The following is a 17,722-nucleotide window of genomic DNA, read 5'->3' on the forward strand; positions in this document are numbered from 1 at the left end:
GCCAATCAGGGCCAGCGGCCGTGGCTGCCATGTGACGGGCGAGGCGGCTCCTTTTCCCAACGCGGCCAGAGGGAGGAGAGAACCGGGGCTCGCCGCGAGCCTTCGAGAGCAGCGGCCGCGGAGGAGGCGGCGGCGGCGGCACAGGCTCTAGCCAGCCGCGCGCGCATCCCCGGGCGCCCTGCGTGGCGGAAATCTCGGCGGGCCGCGGGAGCCCAGGACGGGACTGGACAAAGCAAGATGGCAGGAATCTTAGCCTGGTTCTGGAACGAGAGGTTTTGGCTCCCTCACAATGTCACCTGGGCGGACCTGAAGAACACGGAGGAAGCCACCTTCCCGCAGGCTGAGGACCTCTATCTCGCCTTCCCCTTGGCCTTCTGCATGTTAATGGTACGGCTCATCTTCGAGAGGTAAGACGGGCTGGAGCGCTCCTCCCCTCCCCCTACACACACACACAAACACACACACACACACAGACGCACACCCTCGCGCGCACACCCTCGCGAGCGCTGCTCCCCTCCCCCTACACACACACACACACACACACACGCACACCCTCGCGCGCACACGCACACTCGCGTGTTCTGTGGCGCACGCACCCGCGCCCCCAGCGCTCGCGCTTACGCCTCCCAACCTTTGTGTTCGGGAAGGGGTTGCTGACCCCTCAGCCTGGCTGCGGTTCTGGGAGCCGGAGCGGCTCTGGCTTGCCTCCGGATTTCCTCCGGGGCGTTGGGGAGGGCCTGCGGAGCACTGGGGTAGCCGCCCGCACTCCTCCTTGGCCCGCGCTCTCCTCCTCGCGGAGAGGGCGGGCGAACAAAGGTGAGCGACTGCCGGTCTTGGGACGCGCCACACTCCGCCGGGCTGGTCCCTCTCCGCCCCGCGGGCACGCTGTGCTTCCAGGCAGCGCTTCCCTGCCGAGCCTTGTCGCCACCCACCTGACAGCCAGGAACGTTCCGGACGCGCGGCCCGGAGGGCAGAGGAACCGCGCACACTTCCGAATGCTTTCACCCGGGCGCACGGATTGTCCGGACTGTGCTTTGGAGAAATTTCACCAGGGACTCCTTGGCTTGTGGCCGCTGTTTGGTTTCCATCAGTGACACTGAGTATCAGGACCACAGTGCTGGGAAATAGGTGACAATAGTTTGTAGGTTTCCAGGATTCCGGGCCATTAGCGATTTCTTTCCAGGACGGGGGCGCAGCCTGCAAAATGGTGATATTAAATTGATAGATGTTTCCTATGAAATTGAATAAACATAAACTTTAATTTGGTACCAAAACACAAACAATTTAAAAGAATTAACATATTATTGTTTGTGTAATTGCCGGTTTTGGTTGGGTAGCTCCTTTGTGTCATAAACAAACTTGTGTTACTCACTGAATCAGTCTTAGTCACCAAACTAGATTGTGCCTGCCACGCACTCTCCGGGTGCTATTGAAACAAAACCGGGACAGCAGCACACTTCTTTTTCTCAACTGAAAACCTCAACCTCCCATTCCTTTCCCCTCCCCCGTCCCCCATTCATCAGTAGGGGCTGAACTTCTTAGATCACAGAGTATAGATTCCACTTCTCACTTCCACTCCACCTCTCCTCTACCCCCAACTCACCTTGGTCTTGTTTCTTAAGCTTTTGCTCTGTTTTTTGGTGTTTCTGTTTGTCCAAAACCACTCTTGAGGATGGCAGAATTTGTCTTTTGTGTCATTTGTTGCTGGAAATGGCAACAGACAATGCTTCATGGGAACAAAAGGTATCTTTTGTTTAAGGAAGGTGTATTTTTCAATGGGCAGTATTGTTGCTTGAGAACTAAGTCAGCTGTTCACATGCAGAGATTGACGTGCACAGAGGAACAGATTTAAAGACCTATTTTGAAATGATTGGAATCTAGCACAGATACGTCATTGATCCTCTCCAGCGCTGAGACTTAACTGTGAGAAAGTGGGTGTGTTGTGTTTGCAGGGTTAGAGTTGCTTTTTAGAGCAGATGTTTACTTACAGAAAATGGAAACATATCTGACCTTGCAATCTGTCCCAAAAGAGCCTCTTGGGAACGCCGGGTGCTCTGTGGAGACTCGTAGTAGGGGTTCCACACAGTTGCCGAATGACATCTGATCAATTCTGGCTGATCAATTCTGGCTGGGCTCACTTTTAGCTGGCTAATGCATTTTGAAAGAGATGTGTAGTCCTATGTTTTGGAAAACGAAACCACGTCAGCGATTGACCTGTGGGCAGAAAGCTGATTCCAGGCTGTTCATTTGGTTGGAAAAAATGCATGTTAGAGAATGGAGATAGCTTTGTACTTTGACTTTCTCTGCTTTAAAAAAAAAAAAAAGCTAATTTCATGGTTGCAAACTGGAAGTTCATTTTTCCTCTTCCTGAACATTTTTTTCTTCCTTTGCACAATCCCATGACTTAGAATTTACACAAAGGGGTCAGCTGCCTTCAACCATCAGTCACAGCAAATGTCCTCATATTGATACGTAGAGAGTTGGTGGGTTTCTTTCAGGCCATTGATCCAAATTGAAGTGATTTAGTAGCTTGTATGGAAAGTGAAGGTTTATGATTAATGTTCAGCATAATAATCCAGTATGGCCCATATACCACAGGGTGCTACTGACTTTTGGAAGGGTGTCTGTTTCTTTCTGTAGTAGTGACAGCTCTGTCTTTAACCATTCGGGATTCTCTCACTTCTCAGAAAATCCAAGGGTACAGTGGTATCCAGAATTACAAGTTCTGCATGTTTCTCCTCTTCTCAAACCTAAATGACACATTCTGGTATCCAACCTGTGGCCTTCATTTCAGCACCCATCAAGCACCTGAATCAATATAACTGAACCAAGCGATATTGTTGGCAGTGGTATGACTGACTCACTTTCGGTACCCTTCTAACATGTTGTGGGTAAATGTTTTTCTTTTGCAGTATTCTGTAACGTATAACATGATTTTAAAAAGCTGGTTGTAAATCTCTTTGAAAAATGAAATGATTTGTAATGGGAAATCCCCCAGGATTTCTTTCCCCCAGGATTCTATTCCTTTTATCTCCTACTGTCATTTATTTCAGCGCTGAGAACATATCTGTGAAATAGCTGATTATCCAAGACCTTGATTTCTATTAAATGGGGGTCTTTAATGCCCTGTTGAGGCAAAAATTGTGAATTTGAATTCATTCTCCTCAGCCTTACGTATTTCTCTCTGTAAAGAGAAGCACTAAAGAATTAATTGAATCGGGCTTTGCCCATTTGGGCTTTTCCCGTTTTCACCCCCACTGTTTGGGTGTTGGCAGTGAAGGCACTGGTGGCCAGAGCAATGCCCTGTTATTGTACCATATGGACAGCAATATGAATGTCCAGCATGATTGGTTAAAATTGGAGCAGCCTAAATTCAATGACTTTTTGCTGATTCTGTGAACAGCCTGAAGTCTGGTGGTTTTTACATTAGTCTTTAAACTACAATTAGCTCTGGGTAGGGACCAGAAAGATCACCACAGATATTACCTGATTGACTGAGTAAAATATCTGTTTTTTAAAAAAATAATTGGATGGTTTCTCCTAGAATGAAAATTGTAGTGTATACTGTTATGTTGTTGGCTTGTTGACAAGAAGCAGAATATTGTTGAATAATGTAGCATTATCATGTCTTTGACGAATTTTCTTGATTTAGTGCTTGTTTAGGCACAGTGAGCCATTCTCTGGAGTTATACTAAGTGCTTCTTCTAAATTCATTAAAAAAATGTGTGTTGCTATGGTATTCATAAATGTGGGATTAAAGTTCTGCAGAATTTCTATTTGGGAATAAAAATTTTTTGAGTTATTGTTACAAAAGATAACATTAATGCATTTTCTTCCTTGTGGGTTTAGGAGAGAGATGCAGAAAGTACTGATTGAGAATCAGAACATTTGCATTCTAGTCAATCTTACCTCACACTGGGGCAGCCACCTAATTTCTCTCTGCCTTATTTTCTCATTTATGCAGTGAAGCAGATGGCCTTTGTAATCCAAGGTTGCTTGCACTTTCCCAGTTATCTCATTCCTGTAGGGATGCTATATATTTGAAGCTTACTAATTGTTATCTCATGAAACTTTGAAGCAGGCTAAATGTTAGTTTTTTGCAGGTAGAAATTAGTCATCTAAGAATAAAGAGATTTTTTTCATACAAATATCCTAGCTAATGGTTTTGTTTCTTGTATTTTTCAATTATGATTTGAGTTAAAAGAATCATTTGGGCTATTATCATTTGTGATCCAAATAGTGACACTCTTTCAGAATAACCAACAAAGAAGATTCTCCAGAGAAAGCAATTGCTCTCTTTCCTCAGACCTTTTTTAGATGGATCCCAGAGTAGATCTGCATCTCTTGTGATGTCTGGGTAAGAAATGAGCAGCTCATTCCTGTCAGGTTGCTTCTTCAAGTGCCAAGCTATGTGAGAGCTGTCATTCTTCAGAGGCTGACACCAGTCTTACCTGGCTCATTCAGCCAAATAATGACCTCCTGCCACCAAATCCTCAGAGAACAACAGTGTCTCAGTTGTATCAGCGGGGATGTCTGGCCAGTGGGTCAATTTTTATCATGCGTTTACTTAATATCTTTGCCTTAGCAGCAGCCTTGGGTGAGGTCATTGAGGAGACAAGAGGAGAGGACAGAGAGAAAACGAGTGAGAATGTATTTCTGACGGTTAGAGGAGAGAGGGGAGGTGTGAGTGAATGACTGCCAGGAAACAGTGGGGTGTCAGGTGTTTCATAACTGAAGGATGTTCCTATAATGTGGCTTGTAATGGAGGCTGATATTGTCAGATATATTTTAGAAGACTGGAGTGTGCAATGGACTGAAATGTTCATGTGCCCTCAAAATCCATAAGTGGCCATCCTTATTCATAAGTTGCAAATGCCAAGGTGATGGTAGTAGGAAGTGGGGACTTTGGGAAGTGAGTAGGTCATGAGGGTGATGTCTCATATATGGGATTAGTGCCTTTTTAAAAAAGACCCCAGAGACCTCCCTCACCCCTTCCATCATGAGGACACAGTAAAAGGATGGCTGTCTGTGAAGCAGGAAGATTGCCTTCCCCATACACCAAATCTGCTGGTGCCCTGATCTTGGACTTCCCAGTCTCCAGAACTATGAGAGAGAAATTTCTGTTATTTATAAGCCACCCAGCCTACGATATTTTGTTATAGCAGCCAGAATGGCCCAAGATGGAGTACTTGAGAACAACTTGCATACAAACATGTTTTTTTCATGCAATCCATCCTGGATGTTTAACTCCATAAATGTACCTTTTTTGCTTGTTAAATGATTGTGTGATTCAGATTAAAACTACAGATACCTGCTTTGCCAGACTGGTGTAAGAGGCAAGAGTTTGGGTCAGACACAAACAGGTTGACGCCTACAGTTTCTGACTGGGGTAGAAAAATTGGATTACAATGGATGTTTCATTGGAAAACAACCTAGAATCAAAGGGGTGGTATTCTCTGCAGAACTTTGGTACAGGCTTCTTATCTTGCAAAATAAAAGGTTTGTATTTACAGGGTGCAATAGTGTAGCTATTTGTAATAGGTTGATTTGTGGATAAAAGACATGACATTACTCTTAACGGGCAGCAGAATAGTGGGGAGGGCAGGTGAGATAACTTTAAATTATCACAAATGATTTAATGTCATCAAATACTGATGAAATTAACAACCTGAGTTCACTTAATGACTTTTCTGTTGAAAGTATTTGAATTCTCCATGGACAGGGTTAGATTTTTTCCTCAATTCCAGTCCCAAAGGTATTTCAGAAGTGTTTTGTCTTCTGTGATGGGGAAGGGCAGGTGGCCTTGGCAAGATAATGGAGTTTCAGATGAATTTCTTCCATCATCAGACCAGTCCCATGGCTTTATAGGAGATCGCTGCACCTGCCTCAGGCTTTCTTTACCTGTTTTACTCACCTGATAGCACTTCGTTGGTGAGCACTAGAATCTCAGTCCATGTTGTACATAGAAGATTTTAAATGTTTATTACATGCACTTAACATTCCTTCCTCCATCACCAAGCAAACCAGATTTTCTAAAGCTATTGGTCATCTATTTCTTACAAAGCCATGACCCTCACAATTATATTGTTTTTTTCCCCTCCCATCTTCATTTGATCAATTTATTTCTTAAGCACTTTTGAGTCAAGATACCAGAGTTTCCAAATTTTTGCTAGTAACTAGTGTGCCACTTAATGTTGATAGGGGGGCATTTTTTCTTTCTTTTTATTTGTAAAAATAAGAGGTTAGCAAGATTGCCACTCGTATTACAAGGATCCTTCTGTATTAGTGATGCCCTGAAAATCTTTGTGCCTAAAGTTATTCTTTGGTCCCTTCTTTCCCACATCCTCTCTTTTTAAAAAATGATTTCATAAGCTCTTTTGTCATCACTTTTTCCTGCCATCATAGTTTCTATTGACTTCTTCAAATGCCTGTGCTATGGCCTGATTGAATACAAAACGGTGACTCTCACAATGCCTTTTTTGGGGTACTGCTATGGATGATGGCGTGCCCAGGGCATGTGGTCTGAAGTTGTAACTTGGAGCTCACCATTTGTTTTGTTTTACGTTGGACTACTGCAAGTGACTACAGTTTTTAGTTTTAATTAAAAAGATAACAACTAATATTTATTTCCTAGTATGAGCTTATTACTTTACATGGTTTACATCGTATAATCCTCTTATAAGCCCTGTGTGGTAGATATTAATTTTCCCAATATTTTACAGATGATACTAAGGACAGAAAATTTAGGAAATGCACCTAACTTTACACAGCTTAAAATAACAAGGTAGGCATCTAGAACCAGGTTTCTTGATCTCGTGATAATTTCTTTGCTCTCCTATTTTAAAGCAAGTATCACGAGCTCATACTGTGTATATATATGGTTTTATATGCCGCCCTTTGCTATGTAATGATATAATCTGAACATTTTCCATGTAATTAAACTTATACAAAAGTGTTTTCAGTGGCTGCACCTTATTCTACGCTTTGGATATGCCATAATTCATTTCACTAGTCCCCCTATTATTGTTGGATACTTAGGCTGTTTCCAGTCTGTGTATATAAATCTTCCAATTACTGATGACTTCCTAAGGAATGTTCCCCAGAGGTGGCATTTCTAAGCCCAAAGATAAAATATTTTAATGTTCTTGATAGATACAAATCACCAAATTCGTTTTGGGAAAGATTATATTCATTTGTGTTTCCTTATTAGCATGCAGATTATTATTATTTGAGGAAATCTTTTTCTTTGAAAGTTGAAAAAAATGTGACTCTTGTAATGTGTGTTTTATGTTACTCATGATGAACTTATTTCAAATATTTATTATTCATCACTTGTATTTCACTTTCTGTGAATTCATGTGTATTTTCCTACTGAGATGAGCTTCTCAACTTTTTGGGTAGGAAATGGTGGCCTTTGATTTTTTTTTTTTTTTTTTTTTTGCAGTACGCGGGCCTCTCACTGTTGTGGCCTCTCCCGTTGTGGAGCCCAGGCTCTGGACGCACAGGCTCAGAGGCCATGGCTCATGGGCCCAGCCGCTCCGCGGCACGTGGGATCCTCCCGGACCGGGGCACGAACCCGTGTCCCCTGCATTGGCAGGCGGACTCTCAATCACTGCGCCACCAGGGAAGCCCTGATTTTTTTTTTTTTTTTAATCGGGATGGTTTCGTATTGTCTGTTTCTCTAGTCATGTATTTATACTCACTTCTTTCTGCCTCCTGCCTCTCCTCCACAACCTAAGTCCTCATCATCAGGAAGGAAGCTTCTCAGATTCTATTAATACATACTGGAAAGGATACATGCAAGAGGATGAAGTAGATAATATCCTGACTTTATTATGGAAGATGAGGCAGAGAGAAAGGGCTTGGAATAAGTTTCAGGGATTAAGAATGAATGGGTTTTGGGACTTCCCTGGGGGCGCAGTGGTTAAGAATCCGCCTGCCAATGCAGAGGACATGGGTTCGATCCCTGGTCCGGGAAGATCCCACGTGCCGCAGAGCAACTAAGCCTGAGCGCCACAACTACTGAGCTTGCACTCTAGAGCCTGCAAGCCACAACTACTGAGCCCACGCACCACAGCTACTGAAGCCTGTGCGCCCTAGAGCCTGCACGCTGCAACTACTGAGCCCACATGCCGCAACTATTGAGCCCGCATGCTGCAACTACTGAAGCCTGTGTGCCTAGAGCCCATGCTCCGCAACAAGAGAAGCCACCGCAATGAGAAGCCTGCACACCGCAACGAAGAGTAGCCCCTGCTCGCCACAACTAGAGAAAGCCTGCGCACAGCAACAAAGACCCATTGCAGACCAAAAAATAAATAAATAAATAATTAAAAACAAAACTAAAGAAAAGAAGAACGAATGGGTTTTTATGAAGGAAAACTCAGAGATAGAGCCTAAACACCTTTATATTGTTTCTCTGAACATTTGGATAAAAGCGACTTAGTAGACTAAACGTTAGGGAAATGCAAATCACCCCACAAGCATTAGGATGGCTACTATAAAAAAAAAAGGAAAAGAAAAGGAAAGAAAATAACAAGTGTTGGTCGTGATGTGGAGAAATTGGAACCCTTTGCCTTGTTGGTGGGAATGTAAAATGGTACAGCCACTGTGGAGAACAATATGGAGTTTCCTCAAAAAATTAAAAGTAGAATTACTATATGATCCAGCAGTTGCACTTCTGGTATATGCCCAAAAGAATTGAAATGCGAGTCTCAAAGAGATATTTGTATACCCATGATCATAGCAATATTATTCACAATAGCTAAAATGTAGAAGCCACCTAAGTGACCGACAGGTGAATGGATAAACAAAATGCGGTATATACATGCAATAGGATATGATTTAGCCTCAGAAAGGAAGGAAACTCTGACACATGTTACAACATGGATGAAGCTTAAAGACATTATACTAAGTGAAGTAAGCCAGTCACAAAAAGACAAACACTGTAAGGTTGCACTTATGTGAGGTAACTTGAATAGTCAAATGCATAAAGACAGAAAGTAGAATGGTGGTTGCCAGGGGCTGGAGGGAGAGGGAAATGGGGACTTATTGTTTCATGAGTATTCTCATGTACTTCATCAGTTTTGCAAGATGAAAGAGTTCTGGAGATCAGTGGTGGTAATGGTCACACAATGTGAATGTACTTAATGCCACTGAACTGTACACTAAAAATGTTTAAGATGGTAAATTTTATGTGTATTTTACCACAATTAAAAATAATAATAATAATAGAAAAAAAGAAAATTCACTGACTAAAGAAAAAGTCATTTACTAGAAATACCTGATTTCATTTTCTAAACTTGACAGGTTTCTAGTTATTAATAAGTATCACTTCCATGAAGGGTGATGGAAGGAAGGCTGAAGGCCAGAGAGCACTCAAGTACCCTGGGCCTTTTTTGAAAGGTACTTCAACCAAACAACCTCCTACAATCTATTTATCGATATAACAGTTTAATAATTGGCATGTCCAGAAGAGGAGAGCAAAGGGTCTTTGGAAAAGCACACTGTATAGTTTCAGAGGATCCCTCGGACTAAAGTAAAGGGATCCTAGTGAGTTCACGATCCATTTAAAGCAAACCAGGAAGATAGGATCAAATTCTAGTAAGGCGAGTGACTTAGGCCAGAGATTCTTCCAATGGAAGCTTTTGCCATGGAAGAAGAGTAGATCTGACCTTCCTCTCTATTTTTCGATTTAATTGCACAACCATTTTTGTAAGCAAATGATTTAAATGCCTGAAAATTTGAACATAGTTTTTCCTTAAATGCTGTATGCTATAAGGCAATCGATTGTAAGCAGTGGCAAGTATATTATTGAAAAGTAGTTTTCAAAGTTCCGTTGTACAAAACACAGCTTTCTATGATTCATTTATGAGAATATTTTGGGCAGGTTTTTGTTTTTGTTTTTTTTTAAGGAGGACTTTCTTTTCCTCACTACTGGTCTTCAAAGTGAATTTCTTTCGGACCACTCCTGCTTCCTATTCCTACTTTTGCTTTTATCTCCTCACAGTTGGCTCATGGCGGTTGTTTTTGGCGGAGGTGGAGCTGGAGACATCCAGATGGTTGTTTTTTTTTTTTTTTTTTAAGGTGTACATGTGTTAGTTTTAATTTTTTTAACATCTTTATTGGAGTATAACTGCTTTACAATGGTGTGTTAGTTCTGCTGTGTAACAAAGTGAATCAGCTATACATATACATATATCCCTATATGTCCTCCCTCTTGTGTTCTCCCTCCCTCCCATCCTCCCTATCCCACCCCTCTAGGTGGTCACAAAGCACCGAGCTGACCTCCCCGTCCTATGCGGCTGCTTCCCACTAGCTATTTTACACCCAAATGGTTTTTCATTGCAGGGAAGATACATTCCTTCGCTAGGTGGCCTTTTTCACACAGTGACCTAGGAGTAACATTTTGTGACTTGCCAGTGCCTATATGAATGCCACATCTTATCTGTGAGGTTTTCAGGTTACAAAGCTATTGTTGCTGTCCTGAAGCTGTAATTGTGATTCTTTTTTCCTTCTTCCCTCTTTCCTTTCCTCTCCTTTCCTCTCCTTTCCTTCTTTTTTCCCTCCCTCCCTCCCTCCCTTACTTCTCCTCTCTTTCTTCTTTTCTCTCTCTCTCCCTCTCCACCTTCGTTCCTTCTGCTTCTCATTGTTACAGATCCTTTAAAAACACAGGGAGGTTTAGTTTAGAGAGCAGAGGAACAGCACAGAGTTAAGAGTGGGGGAGGGAGGCAAAGAAAACCATCAAAAATCTTGTCCAGGGACACAGTTTGGCAAGTATCAGAGTAAAAGCTGCCAGCTAGTCTAAGTGGCTCTGTAGATCACCATTTCAAAGCAGAATAAAGTGACTTGGTGCTCTAAGCAGAGTGGCAGTTTTGGACACAATAGCTTGAGTGAAGGAAAATTGAGAATCAGTCACTTAGGCATGCTGGAGATTAAGAGAATATAAGGGCATTGTGTGTCAGTGGGAGTGTGGATATCTTTGAGTGCTTGGATACACTGGAGGGTGACAGTGCATTTAAATTATATTACTGTTGTGTACTTTTATAGGACTTAATTAGAAATGTGTATTCCTTAAAATACTGTTATACCACCTAACTTGAGTACAGCAGATTGGTTTTAGGTTTTCATGGAACTGATGTAAAATGATACCCCATAAAAAAAAGTATTTGTGTTTGGTTTCAGAAAAAAAAAAGTATATTCCTAACTAGAATTAAAAGGAAAATGGAAGAGGTATCAGAAAGACTGGAAACTTGGGTTTAAATCCAAACACTGCCTTTTCTCAGCTATTCCGTAGTGAACAGAATACTCTGAAATTTGGTATTCTCACTTATAAAATGGGGAATGGGGCTACTTTGTGATATTAGAAAACTATCTGCAAAAATGTAGTTGAAAGAGACTCAACTGCTTCCTAAAAATATACGTTGTGTAAAAAATAATTGATAACATGGTACACTACAGTATTTAGTATGACTGAGAAATAGTATTCTGTAATGTGATTTCATGTGTCAGGTATGTGTTTTCTGGGGCAGGGGATGGGTCGGGAGAGGGTATGGCTTATAGAGGCAGTAGAATCTGTTTATGTATTTGATCCTGGAGCTGGAGGATTTACTTGTTCTGTTGAAGAGTAAATATTTAGAGTTTTAAAGAGGCATTGAAGCCCCAATCTCTTCAGCGCTATGCCTATTTAGGGAGGAGAATGCTTCTTAGCCTTTCCTTCTCAACAGTTAATAGTGTATTGTAGGTCAGAGACTTCCTTGTATTTGGTAGCAGAAAACTATGGTAGGATTTCTAATGGTAGGATTTTAGACAAGTGATGGGCAGCTGTGTACCACTTAGAGCCTGAAGCTTTCTCAGGGGGCTCAGCCTTTAGAGAGAGCCCAGGAAGATGGTCTTCCACTAGATGGAGTTTTCTCTGGAAACTGCCTTTCAGTGGAGGGATGCCTTATGCACATATCCCAGTCTATCTCCCATTGCCCCATCTGGCCCTGATGGTCGTTTTTTTATTGCACGTGGTCTCCAGGGAAAATTGATTGGGTCTTCAACCACTGGTAATGGCAAACATCAAATTCACCATTTATATTGATTTAAGACCTAGACTGGATTCTGGCCATGCCACCTACTAGACACAGATCTAGGAGCAAATTACTTAATCTCTTCATGCTCAGTTTCCATTCGAAACTCTTAGGGTTGTTGTGAAGATTAAATGAGATAAAGCGTGCGTTGCCTTTAGGGCAATGCCTAGTTCATGGAGGTGGTAGTTACTTGCTCTTCAAGTTTATTGAAGGTTTAGAAATGAGACTTTACCATGAGATTTCTGAAACCCTTTACTAGCATTACCTTTATGTCATGAATGTGTATGTCAGGCTCTATTCCTGCTTTCACTAGCTGGGGTTGCTGGCATAGCCATTTGAGTTTTATTTTCCCTATTTCTCCTCTTCTGTCTCTCTCTCGCTCGCTTGCTTTTTTTCCCCTCCAAGGAACATTCTGATTCTTCCAACTGCAGTCAGCAGAAAACAATCCCAGCAGGTTAGTGAAGAGCTGGGCCTTATGTATCTCATAGTCATGTAATGCACTTTGCTGAGATTGTATGTTACTATTTAGACAGCTCAGACATTTTCTTTTTCTCATAAGAGCCTCCCAGAGAAAGGAAAGCCTTGAGACTGACGTTTACTGATTTCTTTCAGAATTTTAACCCTCGTGGATTGTCTTAATTTTATCCTTAAGAAGAAAGAAATTCAGTCTAGTGTCCTTGGGATCATACTTGTGAAGATGCAGACATTCAGGATTAGCTGAAAATAATAAATATGTGTATTTTTTTTCCTTAAGAGAAACAAATCTACACCCTCAAATTTGAACTTCCTTTGGTATGAATACGGCTAACCTAGCCTGACCAAATTAGTTCAGAAGGGGGTTGTACCTGATTTCTACTAAAGGCACTTTTGCAGCTCTGCACAGCTTAAGCATATCATTAAGTTTGCTGTGTAAATAGATTAACAAGCCTGCTAGTTTCTTTAGGCGCTGATAGAGGGCATCTTAGGATGATCAAATATGACATTTTTGGTGGGTTGTCTTTTAAATGAGGAAGTAAGGCCAAGATGAAACTCCAGTGCTGTGGAGTGACAAATTACCAAAAACTGCCTCTATTTTAATTCAGTAATAGTTTAACAGAGTCACAGATTTTCTGCTTAGAAAGGAAATTGAAAACTCGTTCATTAAAAAATATTTGAGTCTATCATGTGTTACACACCAGTGTTGTGCCGAAGTAGGAGGGGAGGGGTGGTAGTGGTGGGAGAGGTCTGCCCTGGGTGCAGGCAGTAAGGGGCTGTACTACCTACCAATAGATTTAAAAGAAAACAATAAAATTGACTAAAAGTTGGTCTGCTTCTTATTAGCACCATGTGAAGCAAATTCTAAACATAGAATTGATAGAGTGAAAAAATACCCCCCCCCCCCCAACCAGAGCACACTGTTCCTACCACCCCTATCCCACCACCTCTTGGAACACCTCTGCCAGATGCTGTTTCAGGGCACAGATGTTCTGAAAACCACACTCTGAGAAATACTGGCAGAGCTAGGAATCTCTGCTTCCCATTTTCTGTATCAGGGCAACAAAGCCTATAGAGATAAATGAAGTAACTCGCTCTGTGCCACCCACCCAGGTCCAGGTCCTGGGAGAGCATGGCTGCTATGGGATGCTCACAGTGCCATTGTAGGGTGACCACCTGATCCCAGTATATCTGGAACTATCCCAGGAAACGCCTCAGCCCGGGAAAAACTGGAACAGTTGGTCACCCCACCTAATAGTCTGCTCTGTAACGCCCAAGTTGGTCTGGTCACCAGCCAGGAGCATTTCTACAATAAAAATGGCTACTCTTCCTCTTCCTACGGGTAAATGAGGCTGGCTGTGGAGAGAAGCATCCTGGGTGATTGAGATGTGTTGCCTGCCCCACTGTCAATGTACATTTCATGGCTTTCTAAAAAAAACATGTGATTGGTGGGCTCCCCATTAAATGTGGGTTGGAGCTCCTGAGAGCAGATACCCAGGACCAGTTCTTAGTGTGGTGATTGCTCCCCAGCACGTTTGTCCTGTGTTACTGAGACCACGCACCCAGTTTTATTTTCCTCCCGCTTTCAGCCCAGCGTGGGTTAAGCACCCACACTTAAATGGCTGCTTGCAGAATTGCAAAGGGACTGGAGAAGAGAACAAAAATAGGTATACAGGTGGCTGTCATAAACTCGGCAGTTATTTCTAAGGAGTGTTCAGGCGATCAAGTGGTTTTCTGTGTGTGTATTTTTTATTCATGGTTTTGTTGACTTGTATAAAGTATACAGCTTTCTTTTGCTAGTGGTAGGTGCCTGTGGTGTATTGGAAAGAACTGGGCTCCTGAAATAAACATTGCAGTGAACTGTATCTTAGAGTTGAACGAAGGAAGTGTTAGGAGATTCCAGTGCTCTGACCTAGCCTCCCTCAGAGGCAGGCTCTCGCCGTGGGGCTCTACGCAAGCAGAAGGCTTTCGCCACACTCAGTACCCATGCTGTGCCCCTGCCCCCAGCCGGCCCACACCTCGGAGTAGGGTCAGTCCATCAACGATCGGGTAGAGGGCAACTAGTCACCAGCTTAAGACCAGGGCTTATCACTTTCTGTAACTGCTGGCTTCTTTTCACTTAGTGAAGATTCCACATCTTCTGTTTACCGCTTAGATCCTCCTCTGCTTCGAATTGAAGGTAACCTGGGTAAACTGAACCTCCTGATTCGTTGACCCCCTGGTATTTTGATCTTGAGCCCCGGTTACCAGCTGTTCTGTCATTACTCACATTTCCCAGGGGAATAGTGAGTTTGAGCAAAATCCACTTAGAAGGATGGTTACTAATAAGAGCTATCACCTCCCATTGTGCTAACTTCAGTTTTTTGTTTTTTTTTAACATCTTTATTGGAGTATAATTGCTTTACAATGGTGTGTCAGTTTCTGCTTTATAACAAAGTGAATCAGTTATACATATACACATGTTCCCATATCTCTTCCCTCTTGCATCTCCCTCCCTCCCACCCTCCCTTATCCCACCCCTCTAAGTGGTCACAAAGCACCAAGCTGATCTCCCTGTGCTATGCGGCTGCTTCCTACTAGCTATCTATTTTACGTTTGGTAGTGTATATATGTCCATGCCACTCTCTCACTTTTTCCCAGCTTACCCTTCCCCCTCCCCATATCCTCAAGTCCATTCTCTAGTAGGTCTGTGTCTTTATTCCCGTCTTACCCCTAGGTTCTTCATTACTTTTTTTTTTTCTTAGATTCCATATATATGTGTTAGCATACGGTATTTACTTTTCTCTTTCTGACTTACTTCACTCTGTATGACAGACTCTAGGTCCATCTACCTCATTACAAATACCTCAATTTCGTTTCTTTTTATGGCTGAGTAACATTCCATTGTATATATGTGCCACATCTTCTTTATCTATTCATCCGATGATGGACACTTAGGTTGCTTCCATCTCCTGGCTATTGTAAATAGAGCTGCAACGAACATTTTGGTACATGACTCTTTTTGAATTATGGTTTTCTTGGAACATTCTCCAGGATAGATCATATCTTGGATCACAAATCAAGCCTTGGTAAATTTAAGAAAATTGAAATCGTATCAAGTATGTTTTCCGATAACTTCAGTTTTTTGGTGTGTTTAAAAAGTAATAAACAATATGGAATAAATGTTCTTTCTGTTTTCAAGAATAAGTTCATAGTTTCAGATTCTTTTTTCTGATTGAAAAAAGAAGAAGTAGAATTGGTTATTACGTCCCACAATTATAAAGCAAGAGTTTATTGTTGGGCAAGCAGTTTTCCCCCTTTTGCAGAATTGAAGATGAGTTTAAAATGTTGCATTAAAAGGAGAACCAAACGTGGTTAGCCTTTCTCTCCATTCCATTTTCCCAGCCAATATCTAATTCTTTACTCTGGGGTCAAATCTAAGGAATTTCAGTCCTTTCAGATTGTCTAAAGCTTTTCTGAATTAGATGCACTTAGCTGCTAGAAACTTCTTACTGCCCTGTTTTTTAAAAGCCAACTTTAAAGAGTCAGGAGGCTGCTCTGAATGGGAACTGCTAAAAGTAAATAGTGTATGAGGATACATTTTGGAAGTTGACACAGATTATACTTGTCTTTGCAGGTGAAACTAAACAGTCTTTTTGGTCCTGAGGAGTGTTTAGATTTGTGGAGAGACTAAGAGTGAGAGTGAGAGGTAGAGAGAGAGAGAGCTAGAGAGAGAGAGCTAGAGCGAGAGAGGGAGGGAGGGAGTGACTCTCTCTGTCTGCCATATGTGTACAACAAAAGGGAGCATAGAACCCTGACTTTGGCTTAAAATTCCACCTTGGTGGAACCCCAGTTCAGCTAATTCCCTAATGGGTATTTGCTGTAAACCCATCATTCAAGTGTACAATCATCACTTGCTTAACAAATATTTATATGGTGTTGTTTGAAAAGTGCTTTATTTTTCTAACGTAAACTTTTTATTCTGTGTGTATAGCATACATACAGAAACATGCGCAAAAGTACACGTAAAACATACAGCTCATTGAATTATCTCAACAAAGTAAACACATCCATGCGTTCACTAATCAGAATGTGGACCTAGAAAATAGAACGTTACTAGCACTGTAGAAGCTTCCTCCTTATTAGTTTTTACCCATTTTATAAATTAAGGAAAAATTATTTGCAGTGTGAAGATGAAAGGCAACTTTAATTCCTAATCTATGCAGCAATACCCATTCTTCCACTTAAGGTCATTGGTTCCTTATAGAGAAAAACATAAGCTCTGCTCTCGTACTTGCCCTCACGCGTGGAACCATATTTCTTCTCTTTGGGTTAAATTTGTACACATGCTTGGGTAAAGGTGTGTGTGTATTTATATACCAAATAGGTTAGTATTTGGCTATAAAATTTAATACGTTAAAGAAATTGTTTAGAAAAGAATAGGAAGAGGATGTGGGGAAAGTGAGTGAGAGAAGGAACTGTCGTCAAAAACATTCATTTTCTTTCCCATCTTTAATTAGTGAGATTTTTTTTTTTTCTTCTTTTTTTGCGGTACGCGGGCCTCTCACTGCTGTGGCCTTTCCTGTTGTGGAGCACAGGCTCCGGACGCGCAGACTTAGCGGCCATTGGCTTGCGGACCCAGCCGCTCCGCGGCATGTGGGATCTTCCCAGACCTGGGCACGAACCCACGTCCCCTGTGTTGGCAGGCGGACTCTCAACCACTGCGCCACCAGGGAAGCCCAGTGAGAATGTTTTATAAGGATTAATGAAGGGACGAAATACAATGTCTTTACTTTAAAAAGAAAACATTAATGATGTTAAACGGGACATGTGTGTATGTTTGGAAAGCTTCTATGTCCTGTTCGTTGAACGTAGAAGGTCTGAGAGGATTTGTAGTTTGAGACAAGGGACTCAGACTTTGAATTTGAATAAGCCATGTATTTTGATCACTAAGTGTTTGTGATATAGAAATACTGTGTTTGTTTTGAAAATAATATCTTTAAGACTTGCTGTGTTTTAAAAATTATACTTACCTTAAAAACATGTATATTTTAATTGAAATATTTCTAAATAGTAAAAGTTTTTTTCTGTTCCATATTTGGATATATCTTCTATTCCATTTATTCTCTTCTTCAGGAATACCAATTATACATATGTCAGATTTCTTTGGTCTACCTTTCATATCCTTTTCTGTACAA

General features: G+C 41.7%; 1 protein-coding gene across 2 annotated transcripts in view; it reads left to right on the forward strand.

Moving 5' to 3' along the window:
- Nucleotides 1-237: 237 nt before the first annotated feature.
- The window catches only part of CERS6 (ceramide synthase 6), a 321,038-nt gene continuing 303,553 nt past the window's right edge, over nucleotides 238-17,722 (forward strand). For both annotated transcript variants that reach the window (XM_065880566.1, XM_065880567.1), the window contains exon 1: nucleotides 238-407. In XM_065880566.1, coding sequence (XP_065736638.1) covers nucleotides 238-407 — 170 coding nt within the window. The remainder of the gene's footprint in view (nucleotides 408-17,722) is intronic.

This window comes from Phocoena phocoena, chromosome 7 (genome assembly GCF_963924675.1).
Source record: "Phocoena phocoena chromosome 7, mPhoPho1.1, whole genome shotgun sequence".
Lineage (NCBI taxonomy): Eukaryota > Metazoa > Chordata > Mammalia > Artiodactyla > Phocoenidae > Phocoena > Phocoena phocoena.